The 15,013-nt window shown below is 37.0% G+C and overlaps 1 protein-coding gene across 1 annotated transcript in view; it reads right to left on the bottom strand.

Moving 5' to 3' along the window:
- The window catches only part of LOC148952587 (uncharacterized), a 37,853-nt gene extending 36,552 nt beyond the window's left edge, over positions 1 to 1,301 (bottom strand). The window contains exon 1 of the mRNA XM_089089028.1: positions 1,155 to 1,301. Coding sequence (XP_088945154.1) covers positions 1,155 to 1,175 — 21 coding nt within the window. The 5' untranslated portion in view covers positions 1,176 to 1,301. The remainder of the gene's footprint in view (positions 1 to 1,154) is intronic.
- Between the last annotated feature and the right edge of the window lie 13,712 nt (positions 1,302 to 15,013).

Raw genomic sequence — 15,013 nt, 5'->3', positions numbered from 1 at the left:
CAGATAGCTTATAGTTTTCGGAGATGGAGATTTTTCTGTCGGTGAGGAGGGGGGGGGGGGCCGCGTGCGAGGATCTTTACATGGATAAATTTTTATGGGGAAGGGAATTTTCCGTTGGAGGGGTGCCGGATTTACCGGCATTATTTAAAAAACGATCAGAAATTAATTTAAAAGAATTTTTTTTTCAAATGGAAGTAAAGAGCAATATTAAACCTTAAAGTGAATAGAACCTATTATGTTAATGAGGAGGTTGCCCCTACCTCAACACCTCACTCTTTACGCCAAAGTTTTCTTTAGAGCTTTTAAAAAGCTTATTATTCTAATGAAACAGCCCTTGTGTTTCAGGAGCCATTTTTGAATAATTGGAACAAAAAGTCAAACCTTAGCCTAAAGGGTAAGGTATTGAGGATACAGCAGCCAACCTTATACACGTAATAATTTCTTTTCGATTTAAGTTTAAATGTTTCTCCTTACTTTCATTTGATAAAACTTATTTTTGTTTGTTTAATATATCTAACGATTTAGTTTTTATGTTTTTTTAATGTATAAATTGCCCAACTAGATGGGCTAAAAGTGCACAATGGAAACGAAGAGAAACCAGGTCGAAGAATTTCCAGCAAGGAATATATACCACTTGAGTTGTTCCATTTTTCGAATGTAAAGCCACCAGATGTAGGAGATAGGGTATGTAGGAGAAAGAGGGTTGAGACAGCTGGCAAAATATATGGCAAGTGCTGGGAGGGAGAAAAAATTATTATGGTCATCCCCAGCCAATAGGTTCATGCTCCGTCCCGCCACAAATTACAAACTAGAAATGTATAGAGTAAGTTTGTTTAAGTTCCCCATCGAAATTCTCTAGCATAAGCGCATTGATAAAATTTTAGAAAAAGGGGGGACAATACCCAAGAAAAATTGGTATGGCCATGAAGAAAAAAATATCATTAAATCTAAATGTCTACGGATTCTAGAGCATAGATTTCAACCTCCTATTAAAAAAAATTGATTCGTATTTTCCCAAGAAACCTGTTTAAGAAGAAGTTTTAATTTATTTCTTGTTATTTTTTTAAGCTTTTATGTCACTATTTAAATTAATTCGAAAAAAATTCATTTGAAACAAATAATTCATTTGAAAGGATAAAGATCTTTCAACTTACCATAAACACGGGAAAATTCATTGTAAGTATTATTTTAACCTTGTCACAAATCAAGCGGAATCTGAATCAATCTCGTAAACGTTTTCTGGTATATATATCAAAAATGCTAAACTGCAGTTTCATGATCAAGGTTAAACTTCTCTTTACCTAAAAATATTTTAGCCAATAAATACTAGCCCTTAATATCTTTTAAATTGAACATTAAGAAACAGGTAATTATAAATTACAATTTCCTGACGGTATTTATTTACTTATTGTTGTTTATTTTTTTGTTATTATTCTCACGTAACAACATAAAAATTTTCATTATCTTATAAGGAAATCTCAACCGCAAGGAAAAGCAAGTTTTGAATATTCTTCAATGTTGAATTAAGGAAACTAAATGGATTTCCCAAAATCAAATGACTCAAAAGATGTTTAAGCATTAAATAAAATAATTAATTAGCAAAACGCTTGCAAAATATTCCCCATATTACAGGAGGGCCCCTCGAAGATGCAATCAGTCCTTCATTTAAATAATTAGAAATTTAAAAATGTGTACAACTTCTGAGTCTTAAATTAACAATTTAAAAAAAAAACAATTTTAATTTTATCCTATTACATTGAGGACAAGGGTGGTGATCTGGGGTCTGAGTTCTGAGTTCTTTATTTAACAATAAAAATAGTAAACAGAAAACCACTTCAACAAAATCTCCCCCATAAGGCTCCATAAGACAGTCTGTAAGACATATATAATATGTTTCACCCCCGTGCAGCTCAATCCCCGTTTTACTGAACTCTCTTCAATTTCAGCCCCCGTTTAACTGAACCTTCGTGCAACTGAACCGCTTCGATGTGAAACTATTCCCTTATCTAAAAAAACAACGATTAATGCTTCAGTCCTATATATTTGAAAATAAGCAAAGCTTTTCATGCCCAGGGCCCAAAAACACTTGATGGTCAGGATTGCAGCAATGGCTGTACCCTAGTACAGAGAAAGCCATAGTGGCAAAAATCTTAAAGATACATTAAAAAAAACTATCTGCCTTTAATGCAAATTCAGAAATAATAGCAATTATTTAAGTTAATAGTAAAAGTTTATTTGGAAAAATTTTCTGGGACCGTTTAAAAAGAAACGGACACTGATAAGTCTCCTTTTTCTATTTTGTTTCTCCAGTACTGATAGTGCACTAGAATATCGCAGAGTGTGTTTAATGTTATTTGAAATGTAACATTCACATTTAAACTCTTTTTATAATTTCCTCAGGACAACACTATCATAAAATGTCTTATGGCACCAAAATTTAATTTTAGTATGAATTATGGAGTGTAAAGGCTTGAAACTATAAAAACCCTACTACTAAAATCTCCATGATCGAATATCCTTAAACTAGTTTTTAAAATCTCCATCTTGAATAATCCCTATCCCAGTTCCTTTTACAAGTGGAAAGTAAAAAAAAGTTTTGAAAAAAAGAAGACCAAATGAAAAAAAAATCACCCGAATACAAAGCTGATTCGTTAATGATAGAATCTATTTATTTTTCTTTCAACACTAAAATTAATTACGAAATAAATTCTTGGAAATTACGAAGTTTTCCCCAGAACTGCGTTTTCGGAATTAATACTTTATTCCCCCCATCCCATAAATGTGTGCACTGGTGACGGGTTTGATGTTACATAACATACTTCACCTGAATTTTCTAATAAAAAGGCTATTGGTTCACTATTTAAACCTGCTTACACGTATAATAATCTTTGCCCTATTTTAGAATTATTTTAGAATTTTTTTTTTCAGCAGAAATTTTTGAGCCTGTTAAGTTTAAGTTTCTTTCCAATAAATTGTAAAGAAATGTGAATTGTGACAATAAATCTAAATTGTTCTTTATTTTTTTCTGACTTTTGTGTATTCCTAGTCTAGAGACTGTATCCTATTAAAATTTAAGTCCGATCAGAGTAAAGCTATTTCTAATTTTAGAGCTGAAGACCGAACTCAACGACCCTCTCTACTCCCCATTCACACATAAAAAAAAAGAAGGAAAAATCATAATATTTGACCAGCTACGGGGAAAGACATCCAAATCTGGTCCTTTAGATGGAAACACGAGTAGAAAGTCCTACTGGAATGGAGTAATTATTCACTTTGCCATGCACGAAAAGATGCACGCAATCAGACTCCCAAAAGTGAAGCGTTTTCATTGGCTGCCAGTGACAGAAAGTGGCAATCTCGGCTCTGCTGGTTCTTGTCTTTGGTCCAAATTAGATTAGCTTACCCAAATGGGTAATATAAGTTAGAAACTCCTTACGAAGATAGAAGCATATTTGGAGGGTAAATATAAAAGAGGACTGATTTTAACAGGGGTTTAGTTGAACAAGGGTTTAGTTAAATGGAGTTGAGTTGTATGGGGCTCAGCAAACAAGGGTTCAGTTAAATAGGGTTGAGTTGCACGTAGGCTGAGTTAAAGGGGACTCAGTTAAACAGGGTTTCATTTGAATGATGGTCCAGTCTAATAGGGCTGAGTTACATGTGACTTCGGTTGCACAGAGGTCTAGTTACACGAGGGTTCAGCTAAATAGGGTTGAGTTGCACGTGGGTCCAGTTAAACAGGGTTCAGTTGCACGATGCTTCAGTTAAATGAAGTTGAGTTGCATGGAAGCTCAGTTACAGGGGTTGAGTTAGAAGCACACCCCTTTTATCATAGGCAACGCAATAGCAATGCCTAAGTAAAGAGCGATGTGGGCACAATGTATTATTTTTGTTTTGTTTAGACCAGGGCACATCGTATCGAAGGAACTGTCGCAGAAACTTCAAAAAGGGCTCATTCGATTGGAAGTTGAAAGGGCTAGAGTCCCTTTTTAATAGTTCAAAGTGATTGGAGGGCAACTAACCCCCTCCCACGCCCACCATTTCCCCAAACACATCCAATCGAAATTTTGATATAGCCATTTTGTTTAATGTGTCCAAAAATTATGTATTTGAGAATGAACCCCCCCCCCCCCACAAAGTCCTCAAGGCCAGGGTTGTAATTTACGCCCTGGGGGCATATAAGGTTTGTATATAGAATGATCGTATAATCTTCGAAGGGGACTTATTGGATTACTAATCAGAAGTCTTAGTGCCCTATTTGATATTCAGGGAGATGGGAGGGTGGATACCCCCCCATGCCTCGTATTTTACCAAAATGCATCTGATAGAAATTTTGATATGGCCATTTGTTGTCGTATAAACTTTGATAAAGGTTCATTCGATTTGAAATTGAAAGGGCTAGTGCCCTTTTTAATAGCCGAAAGTAATTGGAGGGCAACTAACCCCCCTGCCACGCCCACCATTTTCCAAAACACATCTAATCAACATTTTGAGACAGCCATTTTGTTCAATGTAAATGAAAGGTTCGGAAATTATGTCTTTGAGGATGAACCCCTCACCCTCCCAAGGCCCTGAGGGAAAGGGTTGTAAGTTATGCCCTGGGGGCATACAAGGTATATATAGAAAGGGTGATCTTATAAACTTCGGAGGGGGCTCATTGGATTGATTATCAGAAGTTCTAGTACCCTTTTTAAGGTTCAGGGTTATCCAAGGGCGGATACCCCCCCCCTCCCCCACCCCACACACTTTGTATTTTCCCGAAATGTATCAGATAGAAATTTTGAGATGGTCATTTAATGTTGTAGAAACTTCGAAAAGAGCTCATGCGATTAGAAATTGAAAGGGGAAATTGTTTTGAGGGCAACTAACCCCCTTCCACGCCAACCATTTCTCCAAACGCATCCAATCAAAAATTTTTAGAAAACCATTTTGTTCAACGCAGTTGAAAGGTCCGGAGGTTACGTATTTTAGGATGACACCCTCTCTTACAGCCCTCAGGGCAAGGGTTGTAAATTATGCCCTGAGGCATACAAGGTTTCATAGGCAGCACAATAGCTCTGCCTAAGTAAAGAGCGATGTGGGCACAATGTATTATTAGGTTTTTTTGTGTTTTTTTTTAGACCAGGCCACTTCACATATAGGAGCTGTCGTAAAAAATTCGAAAAGGAATCGTTCGACTGCAAATTCAAAGGGCTAGTGTCCTTTTTCATAGTCGAAAGTGATTGGAAGGCAACTAACCCCCCTGCCACGACCACCATTTCCCCAAACACATCCAATCAAAATTTTGAGATAGTAGTTTTGTTCAACGTAGTTGAAAAGGTCCAGAAATTATATATTTGAGGATGACACCCCCCCCCCCTACACTCTCAAGGCAAGGGTTGTAAGTTATGCCCTGGGGGGCATATAAGGTTTATGTAGACAAAGTGTGATCGTATAAACTTCAGAGGGGGCTTACTGGATTGCTAATCCGAAGTTTTAGTGCTTTTTTGAGATTCAGAGTGATGAGAGGGTGCATACCCCCCACCCCACAGCTATTATTTTCCCGAAATGCATCTGATAGAAATTTTGAGATGGCCATATGTTGTCGTAGAAACTTTGAAAAAGGCTCATTCGATTGGAAATTGAAAGGGATAGTGCACTTTTAAATAGTCGAAAGTGATTGTAGGGCAACTAATCCCTCTCCCACGCCCACCATATTCCCAAACACTTTCAATCAACATTTTGAGATAGTCATTCTGTGCAACATAAATGAAAGGTCTGAAAATTATGTCTTCGAGGATGACACACCCCCCACAGCGTTCAGGGCAAGGGTTTTAAGTGCTATTTCCTTTGGGCACATAAGGTATATATAAAAAGGGTGATCGCATAAACTTCGGAGGGGGCTCATTGAATTGGTAATCATAATTTCTAGTGTCCTTTTTAAGATTGAGAGTGATCGAAGTGTGGATACCCCCCCCCCCCAACCTCGTATTTTCCTTAAATGTATCTGATAAAAATTTTGGGATGGCCATTTCTTGTCGTAGAAACATCGAAACAAGCTCGTCCGATTCAAAAATTGAAAGGGCTATCAAAATTTTGAGATGGCCATTTTGTTCAGCGTAGTTGAAAGGTCTAGAATGACTCATTTTAAAGTAAAATTGCAACATATAGTGGCTTTAGTGATTAATTTATTTTTTAATACAATAAATTTTTATGAAAAGCTGCATTTTTCTATAACACTGTAGTAGCTTATATTATTATTACTTACATAAACGTTCGATACAGTTCACTATGAATTTGGCCTATGCTAGTCTCATCACATATAGCTGAAACCTAGTAAGAAACAAACCACTGCACATAGTAACTAAAATTTAAAATAATAAAATCATCTTTTGAATTATATAATCATAGGCAGCGCAATTGTGCTGCCTAAGTAAAGAACGATGTTGGCACAATGTATTATTTAATATTAATCAAAAACTTTTTCCATAAAATAAGTTTTTCAAAAAAAAGTAAAGAACTCCATTAAACCAAAAATTAACAAAAAGAAAATAAAATAATCAATAAAGCATACAACTACCATAAACCAGTATTAATAAATAAATGAAACCCAAAACAAACAGAAATTAAAATGAGTCAAACTCAAAACGAGCAGATATTAATCTGTGTAGGGTTCTAAACCCTACGGTTTCTAAAAGCCAGAATATAATTTGTACTTTACTGAAAAAAATTTGCATTGTCAGTTTAATGTACATACGCTGATTTTTATTCCTTAAAATCTTAATTAATTTTGATTTTTTAAAGTTATAAAAGTGAAAACATTTAAAAGAATTTGTTTTCAGTAAAGTACAAATTATATTCTGGTTCTTAGAAACCATAGGGTTTAGAACCCTACTAAGATTAATTTCTGCTCGTTTTGAGTTGGGCTGGGGGGATTTGTTATCCTCAAGGACATAATTTCCAGACCTTTTTTATAGGCTTAACAAAATGGCTATATCCAAATTTTGTTTAGAAGTGTTTGAGGAAATGATAGACGTGGATGGAGACATTTGCCCTCTGATCACTTTCGAATAATAAAAAAGGCATTAGTCCTCTAAATTTCCAATCAAATGAGCGCTTTTTGAAGCTTTTACGACAAACATTTCTATAAAAACGTTACGACGACGTTATCTATAAAAATCTCATATGCCCCCAGGGCATAGCTTACAACCTTTGCCCTGGGGGCTCTCGGGGGTTTGTCATCCTCAAATACATAATGTCCAGAACTTTCAACTAAGTTGAACAAAATGGCTATCTCAAAACTTTCATTGAAGGTGTTTGGGGAAATGGTGGGCGTGATAGGAGGGTTAGTTGCTCTCCATTCACATTTTACTATTGAAAAGGGCACTTAGCCCTTTCAATTTCCAATCAAATGAGCCCTTTTTGAAGTTTCTGCGACAAAACTTTCTATAAAAACCATATAAGCCCCTAGGGCATAACTTACAACCCTTGCCCTGAGGATTGTGCGAGGGTTGTCATCCTCAAATACCTAATTTCCAGAACTTTCAACTACGTTAGACAAAATGAATATCTCAAAATTTTGATTGGATGTGTTTGGGGAAATGGTGGGCGTGATAGGGGGGTTAGTTGTTCTTCAATAACCTTTGACTATTAAAACGGGCTCTAGCCTTTTCAATTTCCAATCAAAGGAGCCCTCTTTGAAGTTTCTACGAAAACTCCTTCTAATACTTCATATAACCCCAGGGCATAACTTACAACCTTTGTCCTGAGAGCTGCGGGGGGGGGGGGGGTGTCATCCACAAAGACCTAATTTCCAGAACTTTACACTACGTTGAAAAAAATGGCTATCTAAAAACTTTGATTGTATATATCTGGGGAAATGGTGGGACTGAGAGGGGGGTTAGTTGCCCTCCAATTACTTTCGACTATTAAAAGGGACAATAGCCATTTCAATTTCCAATCGAATAAGCCCTTTTTGAAGTTTCTACGACATCGCTTTCTATTAAAACCTTATATGCCCCCAGGGATTAACTTACAACCCTTGCCCTGAGGGATTGGGGGGGGGGGGGTTGTCATCCTTAAAGGCCTAATATCCAAAACTTTCAACTATGTTGAACAAAATGGCTATCTCAAAATTTGATTGGATGTGTTTGGGGAAAAAGTGTGCGTGAGAGGGGGGTTAGTTGCCCTCTAATAACTTTCGACTATTAGAAAGAGAACTTGCCCTTTGAATTTCAAATCAAATGAGCCCTTTTTGAAGTTACTATGACAAAGCTTTCAATAAAAACCTTATATGACCCCATGGCATAACTTATAACCCTTGCCCTGAAGACTGTGGGGGGAGTTTCCTGCTCAAAGATATAATTTCCAAAACTTTCAACTACATTGATCAAAATGGCTATCTCAAAATTTTGATTGGATGTGTTTGGGGAAATGGTGGGCGTGGAAGGGGTGCTAGGTGCCCCCCAATCGCTATCTACTATTAAAATTTCAATCAAATGATCCCTTTTTGAAGCTTCTATGACAAAAATTTCTATAAAAACGTTAAGACAACGCTATCTATAAAAACCTCATATGAACCCAGGGCATAACTTACAACCTTTGCCCTGGAGGCTCTCGGGGGTTTGTCATCCTCAAATACATAATTTCCAGAGCTTTCAACTAGGTTGAACAAAATGGCTATCTAAAAAATTTCATTGAATGTGTTTGGGGAAATGGTGGGCGTGAGAGGGGGGTTAGTTGCTCTCTATTCACATTTTACTATTAAAAAGGGCACTTAGCCATTGCTATTTCCAATTGAATGAGCCCATTTTGAAGTTTCTACAACAACACTTTCTATAAACACCTTATATGTCCCCAGGGCATAACTTATAATCCTTGCCCTGAGGGATGTGGGGGGGGGGATTGTCATCCTCAAAGACCTAATTTTCAGAATTTTCAACTATGTTGAACAAAATGACTATCTCAAAATTTTGATTGGATGTATTTGGTGAAATGATGGGCGTGAGAGGGGGGTTAGTTGCCCTCCAATAACTTTCGAATATTAAAAAGTGAACTAGCTCTTTGAATTTCCAATCAAATGAGCTCTTTTTGAAGTTTCTACGACAACGCTTTCTATAAAAATTTTATATGCCCCCAGGGCAGAACTTACAACCCTTGCCCTGAGGGTTGTGGGAGAGTGTCCTCCTCGAAATCATAATTTCTATCTGGGAATCAACTACGCTGAACAAAATGGCTATCTAAAAATTTTGGTTGGATGTGTTTGGGAAAATGGTGGGTGTTGAAGGGGTGTTAGTTGCCTTCCAATCAGCTTTCGAATGTGCATTGTCAGTTTAATATACATATACTGATTATTAGTAATCAAAATGTTAATATTATTTGATTGATTAAAGTTATAAAAGTAAAAACATTTATATTTTTTCTATAAAGTGCAAATTATGTTCTGGCCTTGGGAAGGCATAGTGGTTTTGAACCCTACTCTTGTTAATTTCTGCTCGTTTAGAGTTTGACTCGGTTATTTATTGTAATTTCTGTTCGTTTTGGGTTTCATTTATTTATCGATGCTGATTTGTGGTAGTTTCACGCTTGGTAGATTATTTGGTTTTATTTTTGCTCATTTTTGGTTTAATGGAGTTCTTTAATTTTCTTTGAAAAACTTATTTTGTGGAAAAAGTTTTTTTTAATTAATACTTTAAAAAGCATGTAGAAATAGTTTTAAAATAAAGAACGAACGCTAGCTCATAGCAACTGAAATATTAATTAATAGTAGTGACCTTAGCTTTAGTGGTAGCATTATCATTGGTAAAGTTTTCTAAGGAATTGATTCTCTAGCTGCTTGATTTCTGAATTTCGTCTCTTCCTATTGAAACTAAGAAAAAGCCGTAGGTTTTTCTGTTTGTTTTATTAAAGAACGAGATATGGCCTTTAGTAATAGTACTGCAAAGTACATCTTTAGAATTATATAAAAGATCTGTCTATTTTATTATAAATGGGGATAACCATAAATAACGTCAAAAGCAAAGCCTATATTCTGATGTCAGCTATGTTGACGGTAGTATTTGATGATCTTTATACCCTTAGGATACAAATAGGTGTTAAAGTGCAACTGAAAGCCAGTTTGAGTCGGCAATTCGTTATCAGAGTATGGAACGAGTTCTAGTTACATAAAGGATTCACTCACAGGAGAGTTAAAGACCTAAAAAAAACCTCTATGTCAACTAAATTAAAAAGAAAATTAAAAACAAGAGCCAATCAAAAATAAGAAACAAAAGACAGTCGAAGATTTTAAGGTAAAAGTTTTGCTTGTCCGGGTCGCAACGGTGGGCAGCAACCTAATATACATAAAGAATCGGTATAGTTCATAATCCGGTTTGCAGCGGTAGCTAGCAACGTAGTAAGAGACGCCCGTCCTATAATAAGAAATACAATGGCCCATAACTTCTAAAAATAGAGTGAAATTGAAACATTACATAAAGGATCGATATAGTTCACTATAAATTTCTATTATGTAGGCTTTATCTGTATCATATATAAAGCATCGGTACAGTTGATCATAGGAAAGGACAAACTCTAACCTATAGTAATTGGAGCATTAAAATAACTAGTAAAAGGCGAACCACAGCCGATAGTAACTAAAAGTTGAAAACACATTTTGAAATAATAAACAGTTATTAAGAAAGTTTCATCAGTATTAACGCTGAGAGATAGCTTACGCCTAGTAAAAAACAAACCAGGTAATATAGTAACTAGTATTAAAGATAATACAAGCATCTTAAGAAAAGTTTATTTGTAGTGTATGGTACCACATTCGACTGATCTAGCAGCTTGATTCTAGTAGAAGGGGGGGTACCAGCGCGATCCCTCACCCCTGCTGCCACCTACAACTTTTTTTACATAATTCATGGATGGTTATGTGTGTTGGTCAATTTATTTGATGTTTTTCTAGGATATCTTATGGTCTTTGTCAGTGAGAATTTGAAAAAACAGGATCTTTGTCACATTTATGTATGTTTTTATGTTCTTTGTCAAATAGAATTTGAAAAACACGAAATTTGTAATACTTAGGTCTTTTTTTATTGTCTTTGTCAGTGAGAATTTGAAAAACAGGAACTTTTTCACATTCATGGATTATAGAGTCATTAACCAAATCGTTTCCGGGCAAAGTTAATGACACTTCCTTTTTGTTGTTGTTCGAGGCAAAGTTAATGACACTTCCTTCCTGTTGTTGTTCGAGGCAGATGTTATGAGTTTCCGGGAAATAGTATTTGTTGTTCTTGTTCAAGCCAAATGTTATGAGTTTCCGGGGAACACCTGTGCTATCAATCATTAATCAAATTGTTTCAGGGAAACAGTTAATTAATGTCAGACAGATGACGTAAAGTTAATTAATGTCTTTGGATTTCGAACAGAAATGTTTCCGAGGCAAAGTTTAGATCACACATGACAGATGAGGTCAGGAGTGATTGAATTGTCTGATTGAATTGATTGATTGATTGAATTGGCGCGAAGTTTATTAATGTCTGGAGTTCTTCCAGAAGAATCGTTTCCGAGGCAAAGTTTAGATCTTAGCGATGAATGGTTTTAGCGCGGGAATCAGGTTTCCAAATAATTTGAAATGCGCCAGCACAGAGATGCCAAACAAAAGGAACATGCTGAAATTCCGTTTAGGGATAATTTTGGTGAAACCGTTTTATCTATTTTATGGAATTATTTCGATGAATCAGTTAGAGATATTTTAAAATATCATTTTTGAAGAGATTTTAGAAGAGAATTTAATGGTGAAACTCTGTGGTTGTTATAATACACAAGTTCCATTTGAACAGTGTTGTGAGGTCCTCTACCACAACCCCAAAGGGCTCCGACCCCCCGACCCCAACCCCAAAGGGGTCCGATCCCCCTACCCCAACCCCAAAGGGTTCCAATCCCCCTACCTCACCCCTGTAGGAAGCGCCCAGTCCTAAAGGGTCCCCCCAAGCTCCCACAGGGCCCCCAGACCCAAAAAGACTCGCCCCGGGCCCCCAAAGGCCCGCCCCCGGTCCCCAAAGGTTCACCAGGCCTCCAAAGGACCATTCCACCCTCAAGGGCCCCCCAGACCCCCAAAGGCCCTCCCCCAGTCCCCAGAGGTCCCCCAGACCCCCAAAGGCCCTCCCCGATCCTCAAAGCCCCCCCAGGCTCCCAAAGGGCCCCCGAACCCCCCAAGACCCTCCCCCGGTCCTCAAAGGTCCCCCAGGCTCCCAAAGGGCCCCCAGACCCCCAAAGACTCCTGAGCCCCACATTATAATACTTTTTTAAGGCTTTATTATATCTTTTTAGAACACATTATTATTTTAGGGAATTATTTCGGCGAAACAGTTAGAAACATTTTAAAATATGATTTTTGAAGAGATTTTAGAAGAGGATTTGAGGGTCAAACTCTGTGGTCATTATAATGCACAAGTTCCATTTAACAGTGTCGTGAGGTCCTCTACCCCAACCCCAAAGGGTTCCGATCCCCATACCCCAACCCCAAAGGAAGCCCCCGATCCTCAAAGGCCCCCCCAAGCTCCCAAAGGACCACCCGGCCCTCAAGGACCCCCCCCCCCCACCACACCCTCAAAGGCCCTCCCCGGGCCCCGTCTTTCGTTGATGTGTGTTGTCTGAAACTTATGATTTGGGGTGTATGGGTTCCTATTTTTGACTTTTCAGAGCTAGATTTCTTAGTCTTTCATAGGTACGTGTTGTCTGAAACCTATGATTTGGGATGGGTGGTTTGCTATTTTTGACTTTTCAGAGCTAAAGTTTCTTAGCCTTTCGTTGGCGTGTGTTGTCTGAAACTTATGATTTGAGGTGTGTAATTTGCTATTTCCGACTTTTCTTAACCAGATTTTGTATTCATTGGTAGGTGTGTGGTGTCTGAAACCTATGATTTGGGATGTGTGGGTTGCTATTTTTGACTTTTCTGAGCTAGGTTTCTTAGCCTTTAATAGGTGTGTGCGGTCAGAAAATTATGATTTGGGATTTGTAGTTAGCTTTTTGGACTTTTCAGAGCTAGGATTCTTAGTCGCTCAAAGGTGTTTGTTGCCTGAAACTTCTAGTTTGGAATGAATAGTCGACTATTTCAGGCTTGTATGAGCTAAGCTTCTTAGTATTTCGTAGGTGAATGTTGTCCGAAACTTACGATTAGGGATATATAAATTACTATTTCGGGCTTTTCTGAGCTACATTTCTTAGTCTTTTGTTGGTGTGTGTTGTCTGAAACCTATGATTTCGGACGGGTGGATTGCTATTTTTCACTTTCCTGAGCTGGATTTCATAGCATTTCATAGGTGCGTGTTGTCTCAAACATATGATTTGGGATGTTTAATTTGCTATTTCCAGCATTTCTGAGCTAGGTTTCTTAGCCTTTCATAGGTGTGTGTTGTCACAAAATTATGATTTGGGATGCCTAGTTTGCTATTAGGACTTTTCAGAGCTAGGATTCTTAGTCCATCACAGGTGTTTGTTGTCTGAAACTTCTAGTTTGGGATGAGTAGTTTGCTATTTCAGACTTTTATGAGCTAGGTTTCCTAGTATTTCGTAGGTGTGTGTTGTCTGAAACTTATGATTTGAGGTGCATAATTTGCTACTTCAGACTTTTCATTGTCAGATTTGATAGTCTCTTGTCGGTGTGTGTTGTCTCAAACCGATGATTTTTGACGGGTGGATTGCTATTTTTGACTTGTCTGATCTGTATTTCTTAGCCTTTCATAGGTGTGCGTTGACTGAAAGCTATAGTTTAAAATGAGTGGTTTGCTATTTTTTGACTTTTATGAGCTAGGTTTTTTGGCATTTCATACGTGTTTGTTGTCTGAAAAATATGATTTGAGGTGTGTATTTTGCTAGTTGGACTTTTCAGAGATATGATTCTTAGTCTCTCATAGATGTGTGTTGACTGAAGCCTATAGTTTGGGATGACTGGTTTGATTTTTTTGACTTGTCTGAGCTAGATTTTATAGCCTTTCATTTGTGTGTGTTGCCTGTAAATTAAGATTTGATGTGTATAATTTGCTATTTTTTGAGTTTTCAGAGCTATGATTCTTACTCTTTTATATACGTTTATTGTCTGAAACTTCTAGTTTTGACTAGTCTGCAATTTCAGGCTTTTCTGAGCTAAGGTTTCCTAGTATTTAATAGGTTTTTGCTATCTGAAACTTTGGATTTTGGATATATTTATTAAAATTTTGGCTTTTGTAAGCAATATTTCTAGAGCTAAAGTTTCTTAGCCGTTCTTTTGTGTATGTTGTCTTAAACCCATGATTGAGGATGGGTTTATTGCTATTTTTGATTTTTATGAGCTTGATTTCTTAGCCTGTCATGGGTGTGTGTTGTCTGAAACATATGATTTGGGGTGCTTAATTTTCTTTTTCGACCAGTCAGTGCAATGATTCTTAGTCACTCATAGGTGTTTGTGGTCTGAAACTTCTTGTTCGGGACGAATATATGGGCTATTCAGGCTTTTCAGAGCTAAATATTCTTAGCATTTTGTTGATGAAAGTTGTCTTAAACTTTTGAATTGGGATATGTAACTTACTATTTTGGGCTTTTCTAAGCTAGATTTCTTAGTCTTTAGTAGGTGTGTGTTGTCTGAAACCTATGATTTGGGAGGTGCGGTTTGCTATGTTTGTACTTCCGAGATGGATTTATTAGCCTTTCATTGGTGGGTGTTGAATGAAACCTATAGTTTGGAATAAGATGTTTTCTATTTTTGACTTTTCTGAGCTAGCTTTCGCAGCAATTTGTAGGCTTATTTTGTCTGAAACTTATTATTTGGGATTTGTGATTTGCTATTTAGACTTTTCATAATCAGAGTTCTTAGTCTTTCATTGGTGTGTGTTGTCTGAAACCTATGATTTTGGCTGTCCGGGTTGCTATTTTTGACTTTTTTGAGCTGGATTTCTTAAACTTCCATTGGTGTTTGTTGTCTGTAACATCTGTTATGAGTTGTGTTGGTTGCTCTTTTGGACATGGCTGAGCTAGATTTCCTATTATTCCTGGGGTGTGTTTTGTCTGAAACGTATGA

This window comes from Artemia sp. Qi Xiang Cuo, chromosome 5, assembly GCF_049724085.1.
Source record: "Artemia sp. Qi Xiang Cuo chromosome 5, ASM4972408v1, whole genome shotgun sequence".
NCBI classification, from domain to species: Eukaryota; Metazoa; Arthropoda; class Branchiopoda; order Anostraca; family Artemiidae; genus Artemia; species Artemia sp. Qi Xiang Cuo.
Note: the sequence above shows the minus strand (reverse complement) of the source record. Positions and strands in the feature narration are given on the sequence as shown.